Source organism: Pogona vitticeps, chromosome 7 (assembly GCF_051106095.1).
Source record: "Pogona vitticeps strain Pit_001003342236 chromosome 7, PviZW2.1, whole genome shotgun sequence".
Lineage (NCBI taxonomy): Eukaryota > Metazoa > Chordata > Lepidosauria > Squamata > Agamidae > Pogona > Pogona vitticeps.
The window spans coordinates 27320890-27343211 of NC_135789.1; the positions used below are offsets into that span (position 1 = coordinate 27320890).

The 22322-nt window shown below is 48.3% G+C and overlaps 1 protein-coding gene across 2 annotated transcripts in view; it reads left to right on the forward strand.

Moving 5' to 3' along the window:
• The window catches only part of ZZEF1 (zinc finger ZZ-type and EF-hand domain containing 1), a 63794-nt gene that overhangs the window by 27673 nt on the left and 13799 nt on the right, over positions 1-22322 (forward strand). The window contains exons 18-39 of one of the 2 annotated variants that reach the window (XM_020812137.3): positions 264-378; positions 2284-2443; positions 2573-2694; positions 2799-2921; positions 3452-3618; positions 4001-4082; positions 5575-5776; positions 6495-6643; positions 7938-8178; positions 8930-9009; positions 9368-9461; positions 9868-10360; positions 10579-10743; positions 11360-11479; positions 12841-13002; positions 14198-14327; positions 15652-15790; positions 17051-17216; positions 18405-18667; positions 19466-19632; positions 20711-20870; positions 21229-21365. In XM_020812137.3, coding sequence (XP_020667796.3) covers positions 264-378; positions 2284-2443; positions 2573-2694; positions 2799-2921; positions 3452-3618; positions 4001-4082; positions 5575-5776; positions 6495-6643; positions 7938-8178; positions 8930-9009; positions 9368-9461; positions 9868-10360; positions 10579-10743; positions 11360-11479; positions 12841-13002; positions 14198-14327; positions 15652-15790; positions 17051-17216; positions 18405-18667; positions 19466-19632; positions 20711-20870; positions 21229-21365 — 3637 coding nt within the window. The remainder of the gene's footprint in view (positions 1-263; positions 379-2283; positions 2444-2572; positions 2695-2798; positions 2922-3451; positions 3619-4000; positions 4083-5574; positions 5777-6494; positions 6644-7937; positions 8179-8929; positions 9010-9367; positions 9462-9867; positions 10361-10578; positions 10744-11359; positions 11480-12840; positions 13003-14197; positions 14328-15651; positions 15791-17050; positions 17217-18404; positions 18668-19465; positions 19633-20710; positions 20871-21228; positions 21366-22322) is intronic. The other variant, XM_072978459.2, reaches the window with a different exon arrangement.

Here is a 22322-nt window from a genome sequence, read left to right on the forward strand (position 1 = left end):
CAAACTATCTGTAATTCTCTTAACGCGCGTCTGCTAATGAGTGGAATGGTGTCTGGAAATTCGAGCTTTCGGGCAAGAAAAATGAGCCAGTTTTGAGTATGTCGTCCAGTTGCCTCTGAGATGATGGTTCCCCCAGTTGAAAACAGTGGAAATGCTTGCGATGTTGCAAAGTTAGGGTACTGGATGTTCTCAGATGGTTGGGGGCCGGTGGACTTGAAGAGCAGCTCCGTGTTGATAAGGCACACGTGTCCTTTCTTTGGCAGTGACCAGGATCCAGGCGGGCTTCTGTTACTACCAGACAGAGGAACGTTGGCAGATTTTGACGTCAACCAAGTGCTGTCTGTGATGGAAACCTTCCTGATGGTGATGAACAAAGAGGTGATAGCTCTTTTCAAAAAAAAAAATTCTATTTCTTTTCATGGAGAACTGTTATGCTTTATTTGCTGCGTAGGTTTCTGGTGAGATTTCTGTGCCAAATAGCCATCGGTTTTGCTCTGCTAAGTCCCAGTTTCAGAGGAAGTGCCCCAGTTTCTTTTATCACTTACTGGGCAATATCCTGTTGCGTTTTTATGCCACGAGAACAGAAATAGCATAACTCACCATGGCAGATTGCGTCTGGTTCACCGATGATTGGGTTCCTGGTTGCACGAGTTGCCACCCAGCCGGCACTCACACCAATGAATCAGAACAGGGACTCTTTAATTAGCAGCAATTTGCTGCTGGAGGTAATGCTGTTTCTCGTCTGCCAGTGTAACTATGTAATAGGGATATTGTCCAAGGTGGAGATCAGCGTGAGTTGCTTTGCCTGGAGAAATTAAATTTCAGCAGAACGATTAGATTTCAGCAGAAAATTCATGACATGTAAGGTAGGTTGTAAGCTGTGCAGTTAGCGATCGAGGTTAGTAACCTTTGGCTGGTGTAGTTCAGTTTTTGCCTATAACATTTAACCATTGAGTTTTTAAATCCTCTGACTTGGGAACTTTCCCCTTCCCGTTGGGCGTTTTAAAATTATTATTAGAATTAGAGAGGTGCATGGCCAAGATTACAGAGAGCCCGTTGTAAATGGGAGGCAGTTTGCTGCCACAGTTTGGGCAATTTCCCTTAAGAAAAGGTAAAGGTTCCCCTTGACAATTTTTGTCCAGTCGTGTTCGACTTTAGGGGGTCGGTGCTGATCCCCGTTTCCAAGCCATAGAGCCAGCGTTTGTCCGAAGACAATCTTCCATGGTCACATGGCCAGTGCGACTTAGACACGGAACGCTATTACCTTCCCACCGAGGTGGTCCCTATTTATCTACTCGCATTTGTTTGCTTTCAAACCGCTAGGTTGGCGGGAGCTGGGACAAGCGACGGGCGCTCACTCCGTCGCGTGGATTCGATCTTACGACTGCTGGTCTTCTGACCCTGCAGCACAGGCTTCTGCGGTTTAGCCCGCAGCGCCAGCACATCCCTTACTCATGTGCAAATTTCCCTTACTCATGTGCAAATTGAAGACGGGATTCTGGCCACTGGCTTGAGAATGGCAATAAAAGAGTGGCCGGAATTATGTTCTTCCAGGAAGGATCCCTCGCTGTTGTTCGAGGGATCAGGAATCTCTTTCAGCAGGAGAGTCTTTTTCAGGGACTGCTTTTCCACCAACGGGCAGGACAAAAAATACGAACGCTTTTTAGCATGAAAGCTCTTTCTGCCAGAAACAGCCTTGGTGAATGGATTTCTATAAAACTATAGAATCATGGAGTTGGAAGGAGCCTATGGGGCCATCAACCCCCTTGCTCAGTGCAGGAATCCAAATCAACACAGATCTGACAGAGGGTTGTCTGATTTTCTCTGGAATGTCTCCAGCACTGGAGCGCTCAGTGGGAAGTCCCCAGGTCGTTGGTTCTGTTGTTGTACTGCTCTAACAGTTAAGACGTTTTTCCTGATATTCACCTGAAATCTGGTTTCCTGTAGCTTTTAGCCCATTCTTATGTGTCTTGCACTCTGGGAAGATGGAAAACAGATCCTTAGAATGGGATGGTGGAGAACAGATCCTTAGAAGGAGGTGATTGAAAACAGATCTTTCAGTCACTTAGAATAAGGGAAAGTCACTCAAACTGTTGAACCGGCCTCCTGGGGAAGCAGAAATGACGGTTGGAGACGTCGAGAGCATAAATTGGAACCTTGTTTGGGGTGGATTCAGACGGCTGGCCTGAGATTTCCTTTCTTCCTCTGGAGTTTTTGATTCCAACAATGTATCTCACATTTCTGAAGGCTTGGGGGGGGTCTTTTGTTTTTTCGTCTCCCCAGTGTGAGAGGTTGATGACGGGCACCCCCCAGCAGGATACCGGTCCGGTTCTCTCGACCTTGTTCTGGTCCGTGCAGGGCAGCCTTCTGTCTTGGTGCTACCTGCAGCTCAAGGGAAGTGATGCTGCTGCCCGGAAGCTGGCGGCAGAAGTTCTCACGAAGCGTAAGTGAGCACTTTGGGGGGGGGGGGAGAAATTCTGCTCAGGATCCCCATGGCGGTACCTTAAAATTCCCCCTGTAGTCATCACTCAGACAAACCCGTCGTGTGTGTTTTTTCTCTCCCCCTGCCCAGACGTACAGCAGTTCCTCTCGAGTGTCCGGATGATCCTGGAGTCCCTCCTTTCCCAACACAACAGCAAAACCATCGTGGAAAGATTGAGCAACTCTGTCTTCTCCATGGTAGCCCGTCAGCTGGTGAGTGAGCCGATGGCAAGCCCGTCCCTCCCCCAACCCCTCGAAGAGTTGCGTGACGTCTGTGATTGAAACGAGGGGGACCTCTTTGTGTGTGTGCTCCCTAGATAATGTTCCTGCAGGAGTTCGCGGCTTTGGACATTCCCCACCAGCCCCTCCTGCAAGAGCTCAGCCGGTTGACGAAGCCGCTCAACGCCCTGTCGGCAGACCCCGAGGACAGGCCAGACAAGGTAGCCGGAGAGAAAGCTTCCCCGTGGCTTTATTCTGCGTCTTACTTGTGCTTTTCATACTGTTCTTGTTATGAATTCTAATATATTCAATGCTTGTTTAATATTGCTTTCAACGACCAGCTGCCCGAGGGGATATTTTATAAAGGGATCATTTTATTCTGTGTTTTCAGTCTTGCTCTTACGATGAGTTTTGTGCGTTCTCTAAAACTCTTTGTGAGGCTAGGTTTTAAAAAAAGCAAAACAGGCGGGGTGGGGAGTGTGTATGTTGGTGCCATTCCTGTGAGACTCTCTGGCTTAAGAAGCTCCTCTTTACATCTTGGGATTGCAGCCACAATGAGAGAAACCCAGGCAGGCAGGCAGGCAGGCAGGCAGGCAGGCTGGCAGGCTGGCCTCGCACGGCCAGGGGGCCTCATTTAGACCTCTGCTCTCAGCTTCCCGCTGGCCACCTGCTTGATCAGGACTCTCTCTAGGTCAAATTGCATCTCACCGGATTTCAGATGCATTTGTGTCTGTGTTTCCCTTTCTGCCAGACGGGCTTGGAAAGTTGGCAGCAAGAGGAACCGGTGGTGCTGCGCACGTGGACGGCAGAATCTCCCCACAACTACGAGAACAACTGTCACGACGTCACCGTCTTCCTTTGCCCGGGGGCAACTTACTTTGAGGTGGAGTTCGACGAGAGATGCGAAACAGAGAGGAGGTAACTCACGGAAGCGACTTCTCGCCCGGCTCCTCCTTTTATCGCTGACGGTATTTTAAGGGAGTGAGCTTCCCTTTACTTTAGTTCCCTTTTTTAAGGCGGCCACGGCTGCCATACGCAGGTCTCTCTAATGGCCATGTGGCTCCACGATTCCTGTCTCTCTCCTTGTCCTTTGCAGCAAATTGAGGGGGGGGGCTGCGTACTTCTTAAGGGTTCATGGGGGGGAAGGTTTGGCTCTAGGGGATTGCCACTCCCTATCCTGACACGGAGCATTGTCATGCCGGGCTAGTGACATGCGTCATTTTCTGAATCAGAGGAAATGTCCATGTGAGCCCATTTTAAAACATGTTCCTTCTTCCTTTTTACAAATGCCTCTTTGTAGGTATGATTACCTGGAATTTACGGATGCCAAAGGTGCCAAAACACGCTATGATACCAAAGTTGGCACAGACAAGTGGCCCAAGGTGAGCAGATTTCACATCCCAAACAGCCGAAATGAGGCCCGCGTTTTAGAAGTTTCAGAATAGCTTCATGGAGTTTACGCCATTATTTCATTTTAATTTTAATTTATTTGTCGAATTTTTATACCGCCTGTCTGGCTACGAAGGCTGCTCTGGGTAGTTTACAGATTCCAACGTTATAAAGCAACAATACAAAGGTTAACCCAAGTAACAACTTAAAACAAAATGCGACAGCGATGACAGATAAAATAATTGGAATAATAAAACAACAGGGCAGAAGGGTTGAAGGTGTATTAAGATGTTCTAAAATCCAGAAAGGCCTGTCTAAACAGCCATGTTTTAGTAGTCTGTGAATTTCTTGCAACTCTGTGCATGCGTGTAATTCTTTAAGGAGATCCGTGAGTCTTTAGCAGACCTTGTCTACGGTGCATCTTAGTCCCATAAAAGCTATATTTCCAAGTTCTGCTTCCATGATGGGGGAGCCAGAACATTGTCCGGAGAAGACTCCACATTCAATCGTCCTTAGCAAAATGCTTCTGAAATTTTGCCTGAGCTTGTGATAGTTAGAACATGTTTTAACTGCTTTCCAGGGATTCTCACATGGCAGCTTCATTCTGGTTTAACTTCAACTCTAGAATGCGAGAGAATGTTTCATGTTAACCCCATCAATCCCCCCCCAAAAAATTAAAATTAAAACAGAAAAATAAGAGACAAGAATGTTAACCACACAGTGCCCCCTTTAAGACTCCTTTTCAGGGTTTTGGACTTCTTGTTTCAGAGTGACATTTCAGTGTGTGTCATGGCAGGGTGTTTAAATCCGTTCTCTAGTTCCAGACGCCCTGGTGAGCTTTTCATGCACCTCTTGGAAGGAGTTCAGAAACTTTGATGGTTATGAAAGTGTCACATTTTAATATGTCTTTTTAAATTGTGGTCTGAAGTACAATGCTGTGAATTAGCTGTGTGTGTTTGTGTACAGTGGTGCCCCGCATAGCGACGTTAATTCGTTCCGGATTAATCGTCTCTATCCGGAAACATCACAATGCAGGCGGGAAAACCCCATAGAAACGCATTAAACTTTGTTTAATGCGTTCCTATGGGGCGAAAACTCGCGTTATTCGAAGATCCTCCATAGCGCCGCCATTTTCGCTGCCTCGGTAAGCGAGGGCAGCGCACGAAAATGGTTATGGCGACCATTTTGGGCACCCAGTGGCCATTTTGGAACCGCCGATCAGCTGTTTTAGAAACATCGCAATGTGATGTTTTGCCCATTAAAACATCGCAATGCAATCGCATTAGCGATCTCAAAACATAGATCGCTATGCGGATTCGTCGTTAAACGGTGCGCTTGTTATGTGAGGCACCACTGTATTTGTGTGTATGATTATGCTACAGGAAAGCATCAGGGAAAGGTTTGAGTTGGCGTTCTCTGTTCCCCTGGCATCTCTTCCTGCTGTCTTCTGCTTGGCCAAAACGGCACCTCTTTTCTCCTCCATAGAAAGTGACCTTCAAGGCCGGACTTCGGCTGCAGTTCCTCTTCCACTCGGACAGCAGCAATAATGAGTGGGGCTACAAGTTCACCGTCACCGCCTACGGCTTGCCCGATATCGAGGTTTCCTGGGGGCTGGACCTGCATCTTTTGGTGGCCAGACTGATGGGGCAGCTGGCTTCCCAGAGCATGGCACTAAAATCCCCACTGGGTGGGTAGATTCCTGTCTCTTTCATTTTCAAGGGGTGGAGTCTTTCAAATGGACGATGCAGTTGGATTTACTTTTGAGCCAAATCTACGTTGATTTGGATTCCTGCCCTGAGCAGGGGTGGGTGTGGGTGGGGGGTTCGGCTCAAAGACCTTGTAAGCCCCTTCCAACTCCTTGAGCCTAGGATTCTGTGACCCGGAAAACTGAAGCCGTTGATCTAAATGCAATTGTTAGTCCTAACTAGATTGGGCTCCTTGACTCAGCAGGCTTTGCAAAGCTGTTGATTCATTCATCAGAATCCTACTGGTCTTCAAGTTTGTCTAACAACAGATGTTGTTGTTACATGCCACCAAGTTGCTTCTGACTTACGACAACCTCATGAATGATCTCTCTCTCTCTCTCTCTCTCTCTCTCTCTCTCTCTCTCGTGGCTAATTGGCACAGTGCCTGGGCACATCTGGATGCTCAATCAGGTACTTAAACAGTCGTGAGAAAGGCGTCCCCTGGCTTATTAGCCACGATGAATGACACAAACCTGACATAGTAGGATTCCAGACATTGAAATATTTTCCAATTGAGCTTCAGAATTCGATCTAGCCCCAAAATCTTTCCGATCTCATAATCTTAATAAGGCATTGAGGGAACTCAATGTAAAGCCTCATTTCTTACAACTTTTAACAGTTGTTTTATTTCTCCCCCCCCCCCCTTCCATGGTTCTCTAGATACAGGAAGCGACATGGAACTGCCTCCTGCAAAAGTGGCCGCCGTCCTTAACTCTCCTCTCTGGAAACCCGTCTTCACGCATCCGAGACGTTCGGAGCCGATGCCTAAATCCCCTCGGCCATGCCAGGCGGATTCAGAAAGCAAGGAGGTATGAAGACAGTTTCTCAAATCTAGTCCCAAGGCAGTACTCCTTAGCCCATCCACCCCAAAACTGAATGAATATAGCTTTCCCAAGCTACAAAACAGCTTTCCGACTTTCTCAAGAACTTTCAGAGCTGGGTTAAATCAGCCTCCCGAGGTTTGGGGAGAATGAGACCCAATGTATGGCCATGGGTCGCTTCCTGTAAGTGACCCTTAAAATTGATTTCTTTTTTTTTTTAAGGGTCAGTGGCTGAAGCATGGTGTAGGGAAGCCTCGTTTCATTTTAAATTTTATTTTCATTTATTTCAAATGCTTACGTGCCGCCTCAAGAAGCCCAGGCTTGGCTTGCCATACTCGAAGAAAGGAAAATGTTTAAAAGACTAAGAATAAACGATGACAATATGAACGAAGCGTGAAGTGTTCTGTTAAAACTCAGAGCAAGAGGAAAAGCACAAATAAAATGCAGAATAGAATGATCCCTTAAAAAAAAATTCCCCTTGGTCAGTCAGTCATTTCAAAGAAAACCTGCCTGAAAAGGAAGGTTAAAAAGAGCCATGTCACCTGGAGGCAACATTTGTTGTTGAAGGAAGGGTATTAAAGCGGGGGGGGGGGACAGAGAGTTTTCTCTCTGAAGTGTGGCCCACAGAAATGCCTTTGGGGCATCATCTGGCCCATGGGGGGACATGTTTCCCATCTTAAAATTTGGGGATAACCGCAGCTCAGTGTCATCGTGCAGGGAGTAGAGCCCAGGAGTAGAGGGGCTTGACCTGCGGTGGATGATGAGACCATGGGATCAAGCTGAGCTATTTTTAGTTTTTTCTTTCCTGGGCAGGACGACTCGCCTCCCAAGTAGAGATGGGCTCGAACCGTGGTTCGGAGGTTTGTGCTGGTTTGTGCTGCTGTCTGTTCCCTTTCCCAGCTGGATCTCCCCACTCACCCGCCAGCCAGCGCGCACTCCTCTCCTTTCCTTTGGGCTGTTCAGCCAGTCCCCTTGCCTCCGCGAGCCCATGCTCCTGCTCCTGTGCACACGAACCAGCACGAACCTCCGAACCAAGGTTTGTGCCCATCCCTACTCCCGACCTTTGTGTTCTCAGTATCAGGGATCCTTCTTCTAGAGTTCATGCATCATTCTCGCTTTTAGCTCTGCGGGTTCTGTTGGGCACCTGATTATCTTGCTTTGGCATCCGCATCTTGAGACATGCATGGGCAGGATTCTGGAAGCCGTGAGCTTGGACCGCTGGTGGGGGTGGGGGTGGGGCAGTGGCTTTTGCTCACCCAGATCTTCCTGATCTTCTTCTCAGGCCCTCTCCTCCGACGCCGAGTGTCACAAATTCCTCCACAACTTCTCAAAGGGAGACCCCGCCTGGGAGTTGTTCTGTGGGCCAAATTCTGAGCTTTTCAAAGGACTTATCCAGGCATGCAAAAAACAGGCCCCGAAGACGGAGATAGTCTCTGGTTCTACGGTTGATCAAGCTGTCCACTCTACGTTCGCTGCTTTGGTGTATCTCTCTCCTGATTTGTATGGGAAGCTTCAGAAATACGGTAACTCTCCATCAATGACTCCACATCCATAATGAAGCCTAATTCTGGTGCGGTGCCTAAATCTGTAAACTGGCAGTAAAAGTGTGGCCAACACATTCCTTCCACGTCGCACATACTCTTTGACATTTGCGGGCAGGATGAAACGTGCAGCCCCAGTCCTGGGAAACACAACTGTTGTGTTGTGGGAGAAGGGGGAAGAATCACCAGGATGCTGGCTTTTCCTGGAGGATACGAGATAGAAATCCTTGTTTTCCCATAAAACCAGGAATAATTTATGTCTTGAAAAGCATTGAGCTTTGGACCTTTAATGGAATGAACCGCAGACAGGTAGTAATAGCAACTGTAAGACAGCTTACGATTGTGGTTCCAGTCCGAACAGCTGCATTTCTGCCGCATTATTTGCTACATGAGTTCTATTTCTGGGTTTTTCCTTGAAAACAAGTGCCTCGGAGCAGTGCTGAGTGTTCCTTTTCCCTGTGCATTCAGCCTAAACAAGAAAAGCCATCCCCCCCCCAGGAACTGTAAGACAGCTTACAGTTGCTGGGGGACTGTAAGCTGTCTTACATGGGCAACGTTTTCTAGTCCTTGGAGAGCTTGTGCGCTCAGTGGGATATAAACTGGGCTCCAGGCAAATAGGTAGCAGGGCTCCGTTGAAATATCTGCACTTGTTTTTGTTTCATTCTGCTGTTGATGGCATAATCAGAACATACGAAAATCATCTCTTCTTTCTTCCCTCTTTCTGCCCTCCCAGTCAACAGTGGAGGCAAAACACCCTTGAGTGAAGAGTTTGCCCAAGTGTATTCTCTGGCTGATGGGATTAGAATATGGATGGTAAGATTTCCTCCCTCAATCCTTACGCTCTCCTTGGGCCCAGAGAAACTTGGCTATTGGCTTTTCTGAATTGTTTCTCATTGCTCAAGTTAGTCCCGTCTTGGGCTTGCCACGAAACCTTCGAAACTTTGCAGATGTTGGCTGAAAGCCGTTTGCTTTGTGCCACAAGCCTCCTTAATAAAGCTGGTTATGAGATTTTTCCAAGTATGTGTACCAGTTATTTTTTTTTAAGAGTGAGTTTATGGCTTGTGAACGGTGCCAATGTTGATGAAACCTGGTTGCTAACATGATCTCAGAAAGATCAGATGTGCAGATATGGAAACGCTTTCAACTCTTCTAAAAATACCCTTTTCTACAGCTAGAAATGAAGCAGAAGTTTCTCGTGAACCAAGGTAGTGACAGGGAGGAGACTCAGGCGGGTGAGACGGTGGAAGTAAACCCAGAGACCCTTGGTAAGTCTTGTTCACTGAATGTGGTGTCTACCAGACAGCTTCCAACTTTATAAAAACAAACCAGAATTAAAATAGAACAGTCTTGAAGCGTCTCGAAGACTGCAGTGTCTATTATGGAGAATAAGCCTTTTGAGTTAGCGTCTGCCTGCCAATAGGGTATTTGTGTGTGTAGTTCAGGCCCCACCCCCCTGAATAATGTCTGTGCCATTTCAGGGCTCACTTGGGTATTCCTCATGTCCTTCCCTTGTTGTCCTGTTAATCGCCTTTTTAAAGACTTGTTTCGTTTCGTTTCATTCATTGTTTTGAAAACGATTCCATTGAAAAAGTGAGTTTTCTGAATAAACAGGCTTCTTTTGAGTTAATACGAGACATCCTAACAGGCCTTGGGTTGCCTTTACCCATGTAGCCCAGCAGTGCATCCAGAAGAGTCTTCTGTTGCTGAGTTTTTCGCCGGCACGGGCCAAGGCGAACGGCCAGGATTCAGAGAACACGGAGGACTTGAGGCGGAGCCATAAAGATAAACGCCAAAGGACGAGTTCTGTTGTAGAAGCCGACTTCCAAGCCTCAGATTCGACATCTCCCTGCGGAGCAACCAGCCTGGCGTTCCCGCCGGCGGACTCTGACTTGAAGAGAACGCCGGCGCCGGACTCCCCGCAGGCGGAACTGCCCTGGGGGGCATCCCATAGTAAACCCCTGGAAGGGACCCCCCCGGACCAAGAAGAACCCTTGTCCCCTCCCTCGACTCCCACCCGCAAGCCCCCCTTCAGCCGCGGACGGCTCCGCCTCCTCTCTTTCCGCTCCATGGAGGAATCCCGGCCTGCGCCGAGCATTAAGGAGACATATCCCATCTTGAAGCACACCTTGGACTTCATTAAGGACCAGTCGGTTTCTCGTGAAAGGTGAGCCAGGCAACCCGTCGGCCAAAACTAGCTTTTCTGCTTCCTTGGAGAACCCAAGTGTTCTTGGCCTGCGGCTTCCAGGAGCCTTTACTTGTACTGGGGGGGGGGAAGCTGTTCTGGGAGTTGCAGTCCGAGAACATCTGGTTGATGGGTACCGCTGGTCCTACAGTATCGCTGTTTGTCCCTGTCAACATCTGGGCGCATGTGTTCCCTTCTAGTGTACTGAAAGTCCTGGCGTTGCGGAAAGCTCAGGCCAAAAACATCCTGGAAGTCCTGAGGATGATCCTTCGGTGCCTGGAATCTCTCGGGCAGCCTCACTGTTTCGTTCCCTCCTGCATCATTTTCCTGCTAGAACTTCTTGCCTGCCAGAAAGACTTCACAAAGTAAGGCGAGAGACAAACCCCGCAGCTTAGGGGAGACACTTTCCTCCTGTGAATTCCAGTCACAAAGTAGAAATGTGGATCGCTAGCTAATGCGGAGTCAAATTACTAACCTACCTAGCATTTTGTGCTAGAAAATGCAGCAGAACCCGCATATCCATGGGAGATTGGTTCTAAGTGCCCCCCCGCGCAGATGCTGAAAACTGTGGATAATAGTGAATGCTATGCATCGCATGGTAAAAGGAAAAAAAAAATCCAGGAAAAAAGTGCTTTTTCATGTATTTACTGGAACTGGCCACTGCTATTTTAAATTAATTTTATTTTTAATTTAATATTAATTTGGATTTAAACATTGAACGTTTTTGGTTTTTGAGTTTGTACATGACTTGAATGCCCCGTTCTTGGAGAAAAAGAAGGATCCCTATTCGATAAAGGGCACAGACAAATATTTTGGCCTTTACTTAGCGTATGGGTCTGTCAAAACGAAAAGTAGGGTGGAATCGGTGAAGATTTTTTTAAAAAAATACCAATGTTTCAAGGCAGGTCTTGGGGTATTGGCTGGATTGTACCATGATACAACCTGGGCATGATTCAACAACTTCCTTCTTCTGTCTTGCAGCTATTTCGGGCACTTAGAAGGCTGTGGGGCTGAGCTTCACCGAGAAATACGGGAATCCTACTACCAGCTTCTCCGCTTTTTGGTCAATGCCCTGAAAGGATTCAGCAGCATCAGTGACAAGTAGGAGGATCACTCGTTTGGAATGCATGCATGCAATTTTTTTTTAAAAATCCCCCAAATTTATGGCATTCTTTATCCTACCCTTCCTTTGTAGTTGTGCCTTTTTCACCAGTAGGCGAACCCTACCGCAAAGACTGATTCATTCATTCATTAATCCCTGCCGTCGTCAGCGTCTCGGCCCTTTCCATGCCAGGCTCCTTGATGGTCGGTTCAAAAGACCAAATGGGCCTCATTTTGGATTTTCTTGCCACAGATCTAGATCTTACCGATTCGGTTGGCCTGTCTTGTTTAGGACAGAGCGTGCGGCTTTGTGAATTCCGGAGAAGCCATTAAAGAAATGGCTTCAGGATCTGAAAATGGGTCTTTGAATGTCACCTCCCACCTGTTCACAGGGTTGATGGGGGCTCAAGTCGCCGCGTCAAGTCAGATTTGAGTCACACCAGCGACTAGACTCAGGGCTTTCTTCTTATTATTATTCTTCAATGATTCTGACTCAACTCAAGACTTAGAATCCACCGGCTCCCTCCCTTTTTTGGGGGGGGGGGAGCTTGTTTTTCATAGGGACTTGGTACCAAGGACTCAGACTTGGGACTTGGTACCGAAGAATCAGACTTGGGACTTGATACCAGAGACTCAGACTTGGGACTTGGTACCGAAGACTCGGACTTGGGACTTGGTACCAAAGACTCAAATTCAGACTTGGGACTTGGTATCAAAGACTCGGGAGTTAATACCAAAGACTCAGACTTGGGACTTGGTACCAGAGACTCAGACTTGGGACTTGGTACCAAAGACTCAGACTTGGGACTTGGTACCAAAGACTCAGACTTGGGACTTGGTACCAGAGACTCAGACTTGGGACTTGGTACCAGAGACTCAGACTTGGGACTTGGTGCCAGAGACTCAGACTTGGGACTTGGTACCAAAGACTCAGACTTGGGACTTGGTACCAGAGACTCAGACTTGGGACTTGGTACCAAAGACTTAGACTTGGGACTTGGTACAAGAGACCCAGACTTGGGACTTGGTACCAAAGACTCAGACTTGGGACTTGGTACCAAGAACTCAGACTTGGGACTTGGTACCAGAGACTCAGACTTGGGACTTGGTACCAGAGACTCAGACTTGGGACTTGGTACCAGAGACTCAGACTTGGGACTTGGTACCAGAGACTCAGACTTGGGACTTGATACCAGAGACTCAGACTTGGGACTTGGTACCAAAGACTCGCCACCATCCCTGGCTGCAGCCTGTTCTTCTGAACTCCAAGCGAAAGCCGTCTGGCCCCTTCCTCTCCTGCCGCCTTGGTCTTCCTCGTGTTCTAATCACGCTGCCCTGATCTGTTTTCCTCGTTTGTCCAGATCGTTGCTCCCTGCCTTGTCTTGCGTCCAGACGTCCCTCCTCTACCTCCTGGATATGGGTTGGGAGCCCAGTGACCTTTCCTTCTTTGTTGACCTGCAGCTGCCGCGTCTCCTCATTGCCATGTCGCGGGAGAACATAAGCACCCACGAGAGCACCGTTTGGTAAGTCCGGGACCTCGAAGCGTTGGGTGGGCGAGCCAGGAGGCGCCCATTTCCCCTGGGAGGTCAGGCATGATGGGGATCGTTCCGTACAACGTCTGATGCGGTGAGGGGAAAGCGGGGGGGGGGACAATTGGTGGGCACCCCAGGGGCATCTTTTGCTAAGCTGGCAGCAGCTCATTAAGTAAGGTTTCATCATCATCATTATGTTCATCGTCATTATTCTCTGCTACCAAATCAATTCTGAGTTTTCAGGGTTTTCCAGGTAGAAAAAGTCCTCAAAAGTGATATATTGTCCCCCCCCCTCTTTTGTGGGGTCCCCTGGCAATAGGCCGCTTGCCCAAGACACACACACAGGCTTGCTCTTTCTCCCAGGAGTCCCGGCAGGGAATCGAACTCCCCACCTTTGCCTCAACAGCGATATACCTAAACCACTGAGAATATCCAGCCAGCTAAGTTTCAAAATCTCAGTTAAACCACGTGTTCAGCTGATGGATGAGCCAGCCCTAATTTTTTTTGTCTTTTGTCAATATGAGAATATGTGAGAAACACATTTTTTTTGTCAGGTTCAGAAATTAATTTAAAGAGTTAGGGATTGGCTTTTGCTGTTTGCTAGAAAAAAGACCCCGGTCGGACTATCTTACCTAGCAAGTGGCAGTCACAAATTCTGACTGAGCTGACTTAGCCCTGAGCATTATCAACATGAAAAGCGAGGGGGGGGGGAATCTCAGTTTTGTCCTTAAGATCTGTATCCTCCACTATTTTGGGGGTATATGTGTGTGATACGGTCATCCTTTTATAAAAAGCAATTCATCATGCAGTGTGTTGGTTTGATTGACTAAATGTGCACATCAGCAGAAGTAATAGTTGTGAAGCCAATCTCCGCCACTAAGCATCAGGTAGCGTAAGAGATACCATGTTAGAGGCATTTCCTTCTCTGTGTGACAGACGCTGAAATGTATCTTACGAGACAGCATTTGCGTTTTCATTCATAAATATTAGCTGGATCATTTCTCCTGCCTGATTTGTCTTTTAGCCTTAGTTAATTACAATGGTTTAGTTAATTGAAACATGTTTGAACTGTTAAATGAATTGGAACCCTCCAGCTTTGTTTTGAGTGAATGCCGGTTCCCCAGCTGATGACCTTTTTTAGCCTCGCCCTTCTTCCCCGAGGTTTAACTGTCTGCTTCCTTCTTAGTCCGCGGAGCGAAGAGGAAGAACTCGCAGACTATAAACAGAACATGGACTGGATGGACGAGTGTCAAGAAGCCGTCTTTGAGAGCTGGTGTGACAAAATAAGCCAAGCTGACCCAGAGAAGCAGAGAAAGGTCATTAGAGAAGCCTTAGTGGGGGTTTGAGGACAGGGCAAAAGGCATGGGCTTCTATTGGGTTGGGTTGCATCTTGCTCCAAAGGTTCCCGACCTTAGACTTCAACTCCCAGAAATCCTGGCCAGCCCAGCAAGTGGTGAAGGCTTCTGGGAGTTTTAATCCAAGAATATGCAGGGAGCCACAGTTGGGAACCACTCTGCTCAGATGTTATGGTCCTACAGCTCCCGGCCAGCCTTTGCACCCTTACCCAGCATCCCTAGTAGAGAGAAATTATGGTAGTTTTCCCCCCACTTGTGCTACAGTTGTAGCCCAACAGTATCTGGATGACTGCATGTTGCCTGTCCCTATTGTTAGGGGACAGCTAAACTCAAAAGAAATACAGTAGGACCCCCGTATCTGTGAGGGATTGGTTCCAAGCCCCCCTTGGAGGCTATAAACCATGGATAATAGCCAACACTATACATAAAGCATAGTAAATGGTCTAGAAAAAGTATTTCCATTGTGCATTACCAGAACTAACCAACAACAATACAGTGGTGCCTTGCTAGACAATGATAATCCGTTCCACTGAAATCGCTGTTTAGTGAAATCATGGTCTAGCGAAAAGCATTTCCCCATTGGAATGCATTGAAACCTGTTTAATGTGTTCCAATGGGGAGGAATCGTCATTGTCTAGCGAAGATCGGCCATAGAAAAGCCGCTTTGCGAACCGCCTATCAGCTGTTTAAGTAGCTGTCTTATGAAGCTTAGGTCCCGAAAACAGCTGTTTTGTGAGCGCGGAGGGAGCTGTCAAAATTGTCGCCTAGCGAAAATCGTTTTGCAAAGCAGGGAACAAACATTGTCCAGCAAAATTCCCCCATAGGAATCACTGTTTTGTGAATCGCTATAGCAATCGCAAAAAGTCAGTGTCTAGCGAAAAAACTGTCATGCGGGTTAACTGTCTAGTGAGGCACCACTGTAACATGGCATGGTCTCTGGCTCCCTCTGGTGGCAAGGTTTAGTAAATACACCATGAAAACATGTATTTCTACTTTTTTTCTTTTAACATTTGTAGTATTTTCAGACCGCAGATAAGTGAAACTGCAGATACTGATCCTGCAGATACAGGGGTCCTGCTGTCATCCCAACCAATGAGTTCTCTTTGCAAAGCCCTGGAGAGGTTTCTCATCAAACTTCAGGCCTTCTCCCTTGGCCTATTTTTGGCATTCCAGGCTTGTCTTTCCTCCTGTTGCTTTCTAGATCTTAGACGCGGCGTTGCTCGTGAATTGAGATTGCCCTAATACTCCCGCCGACATTTATTGCAAAAAAGTCTCTTCCTTCCAGATGCACATGTTCATTGCCCGTTACTGTGACCTCCTTCACGTGGACATCTCGTGCGACGGGTGTGATGAAATCGCTCCGTGGCATCGTTACCGCTGCTTGCAATGCAACGACATGGATCTTTGCAAAACCTGTTTTTTGGGTAAGTCGGGTTGCCCAAAGCCGCATCGCTTCATTCATATATTTTCTGTTTCCCCTTATAGAAATTGAGATTTTTAATTTTAAAGATGAAACCTCAGAGAGAGAGAGAGAGAGAGAGAGTTTTGCTTCTTGTTCTTCCATGCCAGCTTCCTAAACCTTAAAATGCATGATATAATTCACACAGGACAAAGGATGAGAGTCCCAAAACTTGCTACAGCCATTTCCCGTTCTTTTTTCTTCGTCCCCCACTTCCTGAAACGGAAGACAAGGGATTTCTTGGCTGCTCAGTGCGTAGGAGAGGCAAATTTAAAACTAGCCAGTTGTCCGGTAGGGTACTTCTGCTCGGTCCTACTGCTTCCCCCAAAATTGACAATCCTCCCTTAATCAATTATCTGTGCACCCAAAAATGTGCTCTGGACAGCTAGAGAAAGAAATCCCTGGACCAGTTTAGTACCGCCGGAGGAGAGCTACACAAAGAACAGAAGTCCCCACCCAATGTTAGGATGCCGAAGTATGCAAGTTACAGATTTGTAACTTTTTTTTTAAAAAAAAATCTTATTTATATCTTAATATGCATTTCATTTTTTAAAAATGGGATATTCAATACCATGTTCTTTTATTTGCCATGAGCTGTCTCGGGTCACCTCTGGGCAGATTGTAAATCATAGGAACGAATTGGTGAGTGAATGGATGAAGCCGCCCATGAATCAATCCATGTAGGTAGTTGGATCTTGGTTGTGGGCGGCTGCAAGGCCACGTTCCTCTCCAGTCTTTGATACTGGAGTATAAATAGCATCTCTTTAGTCAGCAACAGAATGTTTTGAAATGCAAAGTACAAGGCCAGCATTTAGTGAGTTTTTTTTTCCCAGACACCCTGAACCGGCTGCTGTTTTGACAAAGAAATGTGATTAAACATGGCCCATCTGCCAGGGCCACTCTTTGGCGCAGGAATGGCTTCTCCTGCCCAAAGACGGGGTGGGAGCACCTCTGTGCCACAGGAAGACTTGGGGTCTGCAGTCAACAGAGAGAGAGAGAGAGAGAGAGAGAATTTGTGTTGCTCTCCAAGGATTTAAACCCCAGTCTCCTGATATACTCAAGGTTTAGAGAAGCAGAGAAATCAAGCTGTACGCATTTAGCTCGCACAGCCTTTCTGCAATGAGAGTGAAATAGAGAGAGAGAGAGAGAGAGAGACACCCAGGCCTTGTCCGGTGCCCTTGATGATGTGGAATTGATTGGAGGATGTTTTGCCTCCCCTGCGCAGGGGGCGTGAGACCCGAAGGCCACGAGGCCAGCCACGACATGGTGAACATGGAGTACACGTGCAGCGGCTGCCGAGGCGTGATCGTCGGCCAGCGCGTGAGCTGCGCCGAGTGCGAGGACTTGGACCTCTGCTTCGGGTGTTACTCGGCGAAGAAGCACTCAGACAGGTGCAGCTGCCCTTCCGTTCGTCTCCGCTGGCTGGGACTGAAAAAAGGGGGCTTGTTCCATGGGGGGAGGAGGTGTGTGTGTGGGGGGGGGGTCATTAAAAATAGGGTGGTTGCTCAGAGACCTCCAAAGGTTCTCCTCCTCCCAAACCACAGTGGGTCCGTCATGCTTGTGGTGCCGGATTGGGACCCACCCGTAGCAGGCGGGCTGGCCTCTTCCATCCATTCCTGCTCTAATAGGACTGGGGGAGTATTCTGTAGAGAAAGAGGCAATGCCATGGAGGAGTAGCAGGCTCAGCTTTGGATGTCAGGCAAGAGAGGAAATGGAGGTCCGCCCGGCTCCCGGAGCGGTGGGAAGATCTGTAGCCAGCAGGCCTGCCTCGCCAAGCTGGCGAGGGCTGCTGGCTGGAAGTGACGCTGTCCTGGTGCATGGGCTGGGGAAATTCAGAGGTGGTCTGTGTGAGGTTCCTGTCGAGATTGGGGTGACGGGAAGGGTGGGAAGGGAAGAGTTCCTGCCAAACTGGTGTGGCATTTTCTGAGCAGCTGGAGCCAAGGTAGAGGAGACCGACCCGGTTATTATGACGGGACTGGATTCAGTTCTTCCACCCTTGGCAGGCCAGCAGGTTAGCCGGCAGTCTCCGTCCCTCTGGGGTGTAGACTTCGCTTAGCCGTGGCCCTCCGGGAGCTTCCAATCAGGCTTTGCAGGCAACGCCTTCAAACAGTGGGGGCGAGACTTTTCTCTGACCTGCTGTAGCCTCGGCGGAGTTCACGATCTTGCCAAGGGTGGCCTGTTTGCGTGCCTGGTCCTTCTGAAGCCGGTGAGGCTTTCCGGTCCTTTGGCCGGGCATCCTTGGCAGAGGTGGGGTTTGCCACAGCTGCCGGGGGGGACGACGATGATGGGGGGGACGGCAGATATTTGAAGGAGTGGTTTCCCCCTAGTTGGATGGATGGATGGATGGAATTTGACTGGGCCCCTCGGTTTCCTTACCTAAGACTCTTGCTTGTTCCTTCCTGGGGCTCTGGCAGGGTGCAACTGAGTGTCCTTGCTCTGTCGGTAGAGTGTCCGTGCCCAGATCGCCGGATCCTACCAGAATCCAAGCGCACCTTGTGGTTGGGCGCAGGTCCCGCCCCTCCTCTTCCAGGCCCTTTGCCCTTCTAACGGGAAGCCTCCCTCCGTCCCTCCCTTTTCAGCCACCTGCCCACCCACAGCGTCACCGTGCACCCCATGACGACCTTCCGGATCAGCGACCGCCACCGGCTCATCCAGCCGTACCTCCACAACTACTCCTGGCTGCTCTTCTCCGCCCTGGCTCTGTACAGTGCCGACTTGTCGAGCGGCGAACCGGCGGACGGAGAGCCTCCCGACCGGCAAGTCCTCGATCACGCCAGAGCCCTCCAGCAGGAGTACGTCCACATCATCGGAGATTGCTTGGTGAAAGTGCAGCACGGCAAAGGTAAACCCGGGGTGGCTTGAAACCTGGGACTGAGCATCGGGGGCGGGGGGCGTTCTCCCTCCTGGCACCGACCCTGCATCCCTGCTGATCAAACGGCCTTTTTGGTTCCGAATCTTGTTTTCGAATCCTCCAGTCCAGGAGTACATCAGTTGCACTTCCCCCTGTTGCTCACTTGCGTGAGACTTGGTTCAGGCTGCACAGTGTGGGGGGTGTATGTGTCTTCCTTAGTGTGTTTCTCGCACCTTTAATTATAGGTGAGGAGAGCCTTCCTCGTTGTAACTTAAAAGAGAGATATCCATATATGTTAGAATATAGAGATTCTGTAAATATGCAGGACAAGCTCAGTATCAGCGGGGGGGCCATGGGGAACGTTCACCAAACTTGGCTCATATTTTGGGGGCCCGGATCTTTTCCCCTTCAGCCCTTTCTCACTCCTAGAAGGCAGCCCTCCTCCAAAACCTCCTCTGAAATGTAATTTAGTTTTCCGGCTTGAAAATTTTCCTGCCTTTTGGAGCAACCGAGGAGGGTGGAACCAGCAGACGAGGCTGGCCGGGGTGAAGTCCACCTATCTGCGTGTTGGGATTTGGGTCTATCCTGTTTTCTAACTTGGTGTTGCTTTCCTACAGTATCTGTGCAGAACTTTGTTTTCTGATATTTGCATTTCTAGCATGTCATTATCCTCAGGCTGTCTCTCTCTCTCTCTCCCCTCCTTCCAACTCCCAAGTTATGTGTACACGTAGACTTTCTTTCGTCCATATCCCACCTTTCAACCTCTTCGCTTCCTTCTCTCGCGTCCAGGTTCAAAAACCCTTGGCCTCCTCTCCATGCTGCCGGGAGGCGAACCTCTGTCTGAAAGTGTGACGCCCTCTGTTGATTCTTCCATAGAGAGTGACCTCCGAAATTCTGCTGCTAAGAAGGCCGTGGAAAGTAGCAAGATGACGCCCGCATCTTTCAGCCATTGCAATGTAAATATGTTCTACAGATCGGCTTCTCGTTCCTTCCTCCTCGGGTGGGTGTGGGTCCTCGTGCGTAGTTATCCACCTGATTTATAAGAATCAACTGCGTTGTTATAAAATGATAGCTGGAGCTACGAAGGATCTCGACTCTTCTCTCCATAACGGGAAGATGCTTCCGTTCAGGCCAGGATCATCTCCACTGGTCTGTGGCCCCTCCGATAGATCCTGCCCTGTCCCAATCAAGAAACTCCTGCTATAAGCTCTGGTGATCTCCAACTCGAATAGGACTCAAGTTCAACCACGCTTAGCTTCTTAGATCCAGTGTGCTCGGGAGGAGGGGGAGAGGGAGTACGGGGGGGGCTTCCTGTTCAAATAGCTTCTCAGCCACTACCTTAAAGAAGGCACTCTTCTCTCAGTCTCATAATCATCGGGTTGTTGTAAATATGACAGTGCATTGAAAGCTGCCGTAAGTGAACACCCCACATGGACTCAGAAGCCATCCTTGTGTCTCTCTGCCTGTCTCCCCCAAAGTGGTTTTCTCAGTCCAGTCGTAAATATAGTAGGACCCAACTATGTGATCCATCGTGTCACTTACCTGTGGTCTGAAAATATGAAAAATATTAGGAAAAAAAAATACAGATTTCCACAATATAATTAATAGGACTGGCCACTAGAGGGAGACAAGACCATACTACCGTGTTTCCCCGAAAATAAGACAGGGTCTTAGATTAATGTTTGCTCCAAAAACCACATTAAGGCTTATTTTCAGGGGATTTTTTTTAAACATACAATCATCTACATTTATTTAAATACAGTCATGTCATCTTCTGGTTGCTGCACAAGGGTGGAAGGTGGGGTTTTACCTAACTAGCAGTGGCATCGAGGCCGAGAGAGTTTTAAGACAGATGCCGAGAAGGGTCCTCTTACCGTGGGAATTCACTTCTCGGAAGGGCCACCCTACACGGGAGCGGTGGGAACTACGTTGGTATCAGCAAGAAATTCAATCCGAGGCTATCCAAGAGATGGCCGTAGCTTGGAAGTACCTCTTTTGCAAAGTCAGACTTCCTGATCTTCTTTTTTTAACTAGGGTAGCAGAAACGCAAGTCGCATTCAGGCCTCTGGGCCCCTGAAACGAGAGCCCAAAATGAAGGCCGCGAGCAAGGCCTCCAACGGCCTTCCTCTGGTGAAGAAGCCAAAGCTACAGGAAAGAGAGGCGGTTGCTGCAAACTCAGACTTGGTTACAAAAGGTAAGGTGAAGATTTCTCCTGAGGTCAGAAATGCAGTGGGATCCCTGTATCCACAGGTTCGGTATCCGCGCTTTTGCTTATCCACGGTCTGAAAATGTTAAAAGAAGAGAGAGAGAAAAACTAGAAATATGTGTGGCTTCATGATGTGTTTACCAAAACTGGCCCCTAGGGGAAACCAGAGACCATGCTGTTTTTAGCGTTAGCTGTAATCCACATTTTTCTACATCAACGGGGGGGGGGGGGCTTGGACTCAATCCCCTGTGGATAACAGGGGACCTACTGTATGTGCACTGTAAACTTGAGGGATACAGCTAGCAGTCAACAAGGCCTGGAAGGGATTTATTTATTTATTTAACAGATGCTGAAGCTGCCAATATTTTGACGCTGAAGAAAGCTGAGGAAAAAGCTGTTCCTAGTCAAGAAGAGATTTTTGCTGAATGTTTCCAGAAGAGGATCCTTGGGCTGCTGGCGGCCATGTTGCCTCGCCTGAACTCAGTAAGAAACTTTTCCTGAGAAGGGGGGAGAAGCCAGCGGGGGGAACGTCTGGGCAGGAAGGAAAGACGAAGGATGGCCACAAGAGTCTGCCAAACTCTTTGGCCTGTTAGCCTCTCTTCAGCCTCGGGCTTTGCAGCTCCCTTGGGCCCCGAGTGCGGAAGGAGCCACCTACGTAGCGAGGAAGACTAAGAGTCAGGAATGTCTGGGGAGAAGAGCTGAGAAATAACTCCCGGTCTGAGGAGGCACCGGCTTTCTGATCAGGATGCCTCAAACATGTGTCCTCAAGTGTGCGTGTTACGTTTCCTTTAATGGCAGTTATTCCAAAATGCAGTAGGAGTCCCATAGCTGTGGTTTCACTTACCCAAGGTATGAAAAATATTAAAAATATTTTTAAAGAAAGAAATATGTCTTTCCATGATGCAATTACCAGAGCTAGCCACTAGAGGGAAACGGAGACAAAGCTATAGGACCTCCATATCCACAGAATCAGTATCTGCAGTCTAAAAATATTTTTTTTTTAAAGCTAGAAATGTGTATTTTCACAATGTATTTACCAGAATGGTCACTAGAGGGAGCCAGAGACCATGCTATGCATTCTTGTTGAAGAGCATGTAGCCTGGTCTTTGGCTCCCTCTGCTGGCCAGTTCTGGTAATACGTGGTGAGAACTTTTTTTCTTTTTTATTTCTTTTACTGTGCTGTGTATAGTACTGTATTTGCTATTATCTGCTGCTTTTAATATTCTCCTGGGCGGGGCTTGGAAATGATCCCCCACAGATATACCGGGTGGTCTTATTAAACAGTTGCCAGCTTAACAAGATTGTTACCTCTAAGATTTGCACCATGTGTTTCAGTCACTATACTTTAGTGACACATGGAAATATAAGACTTTCTTTTAAAAATTGCTGCCAGCTGGGTAGAAAAGGGAATGGCAAGCGGCGGATTCTTCGGCGCGATGA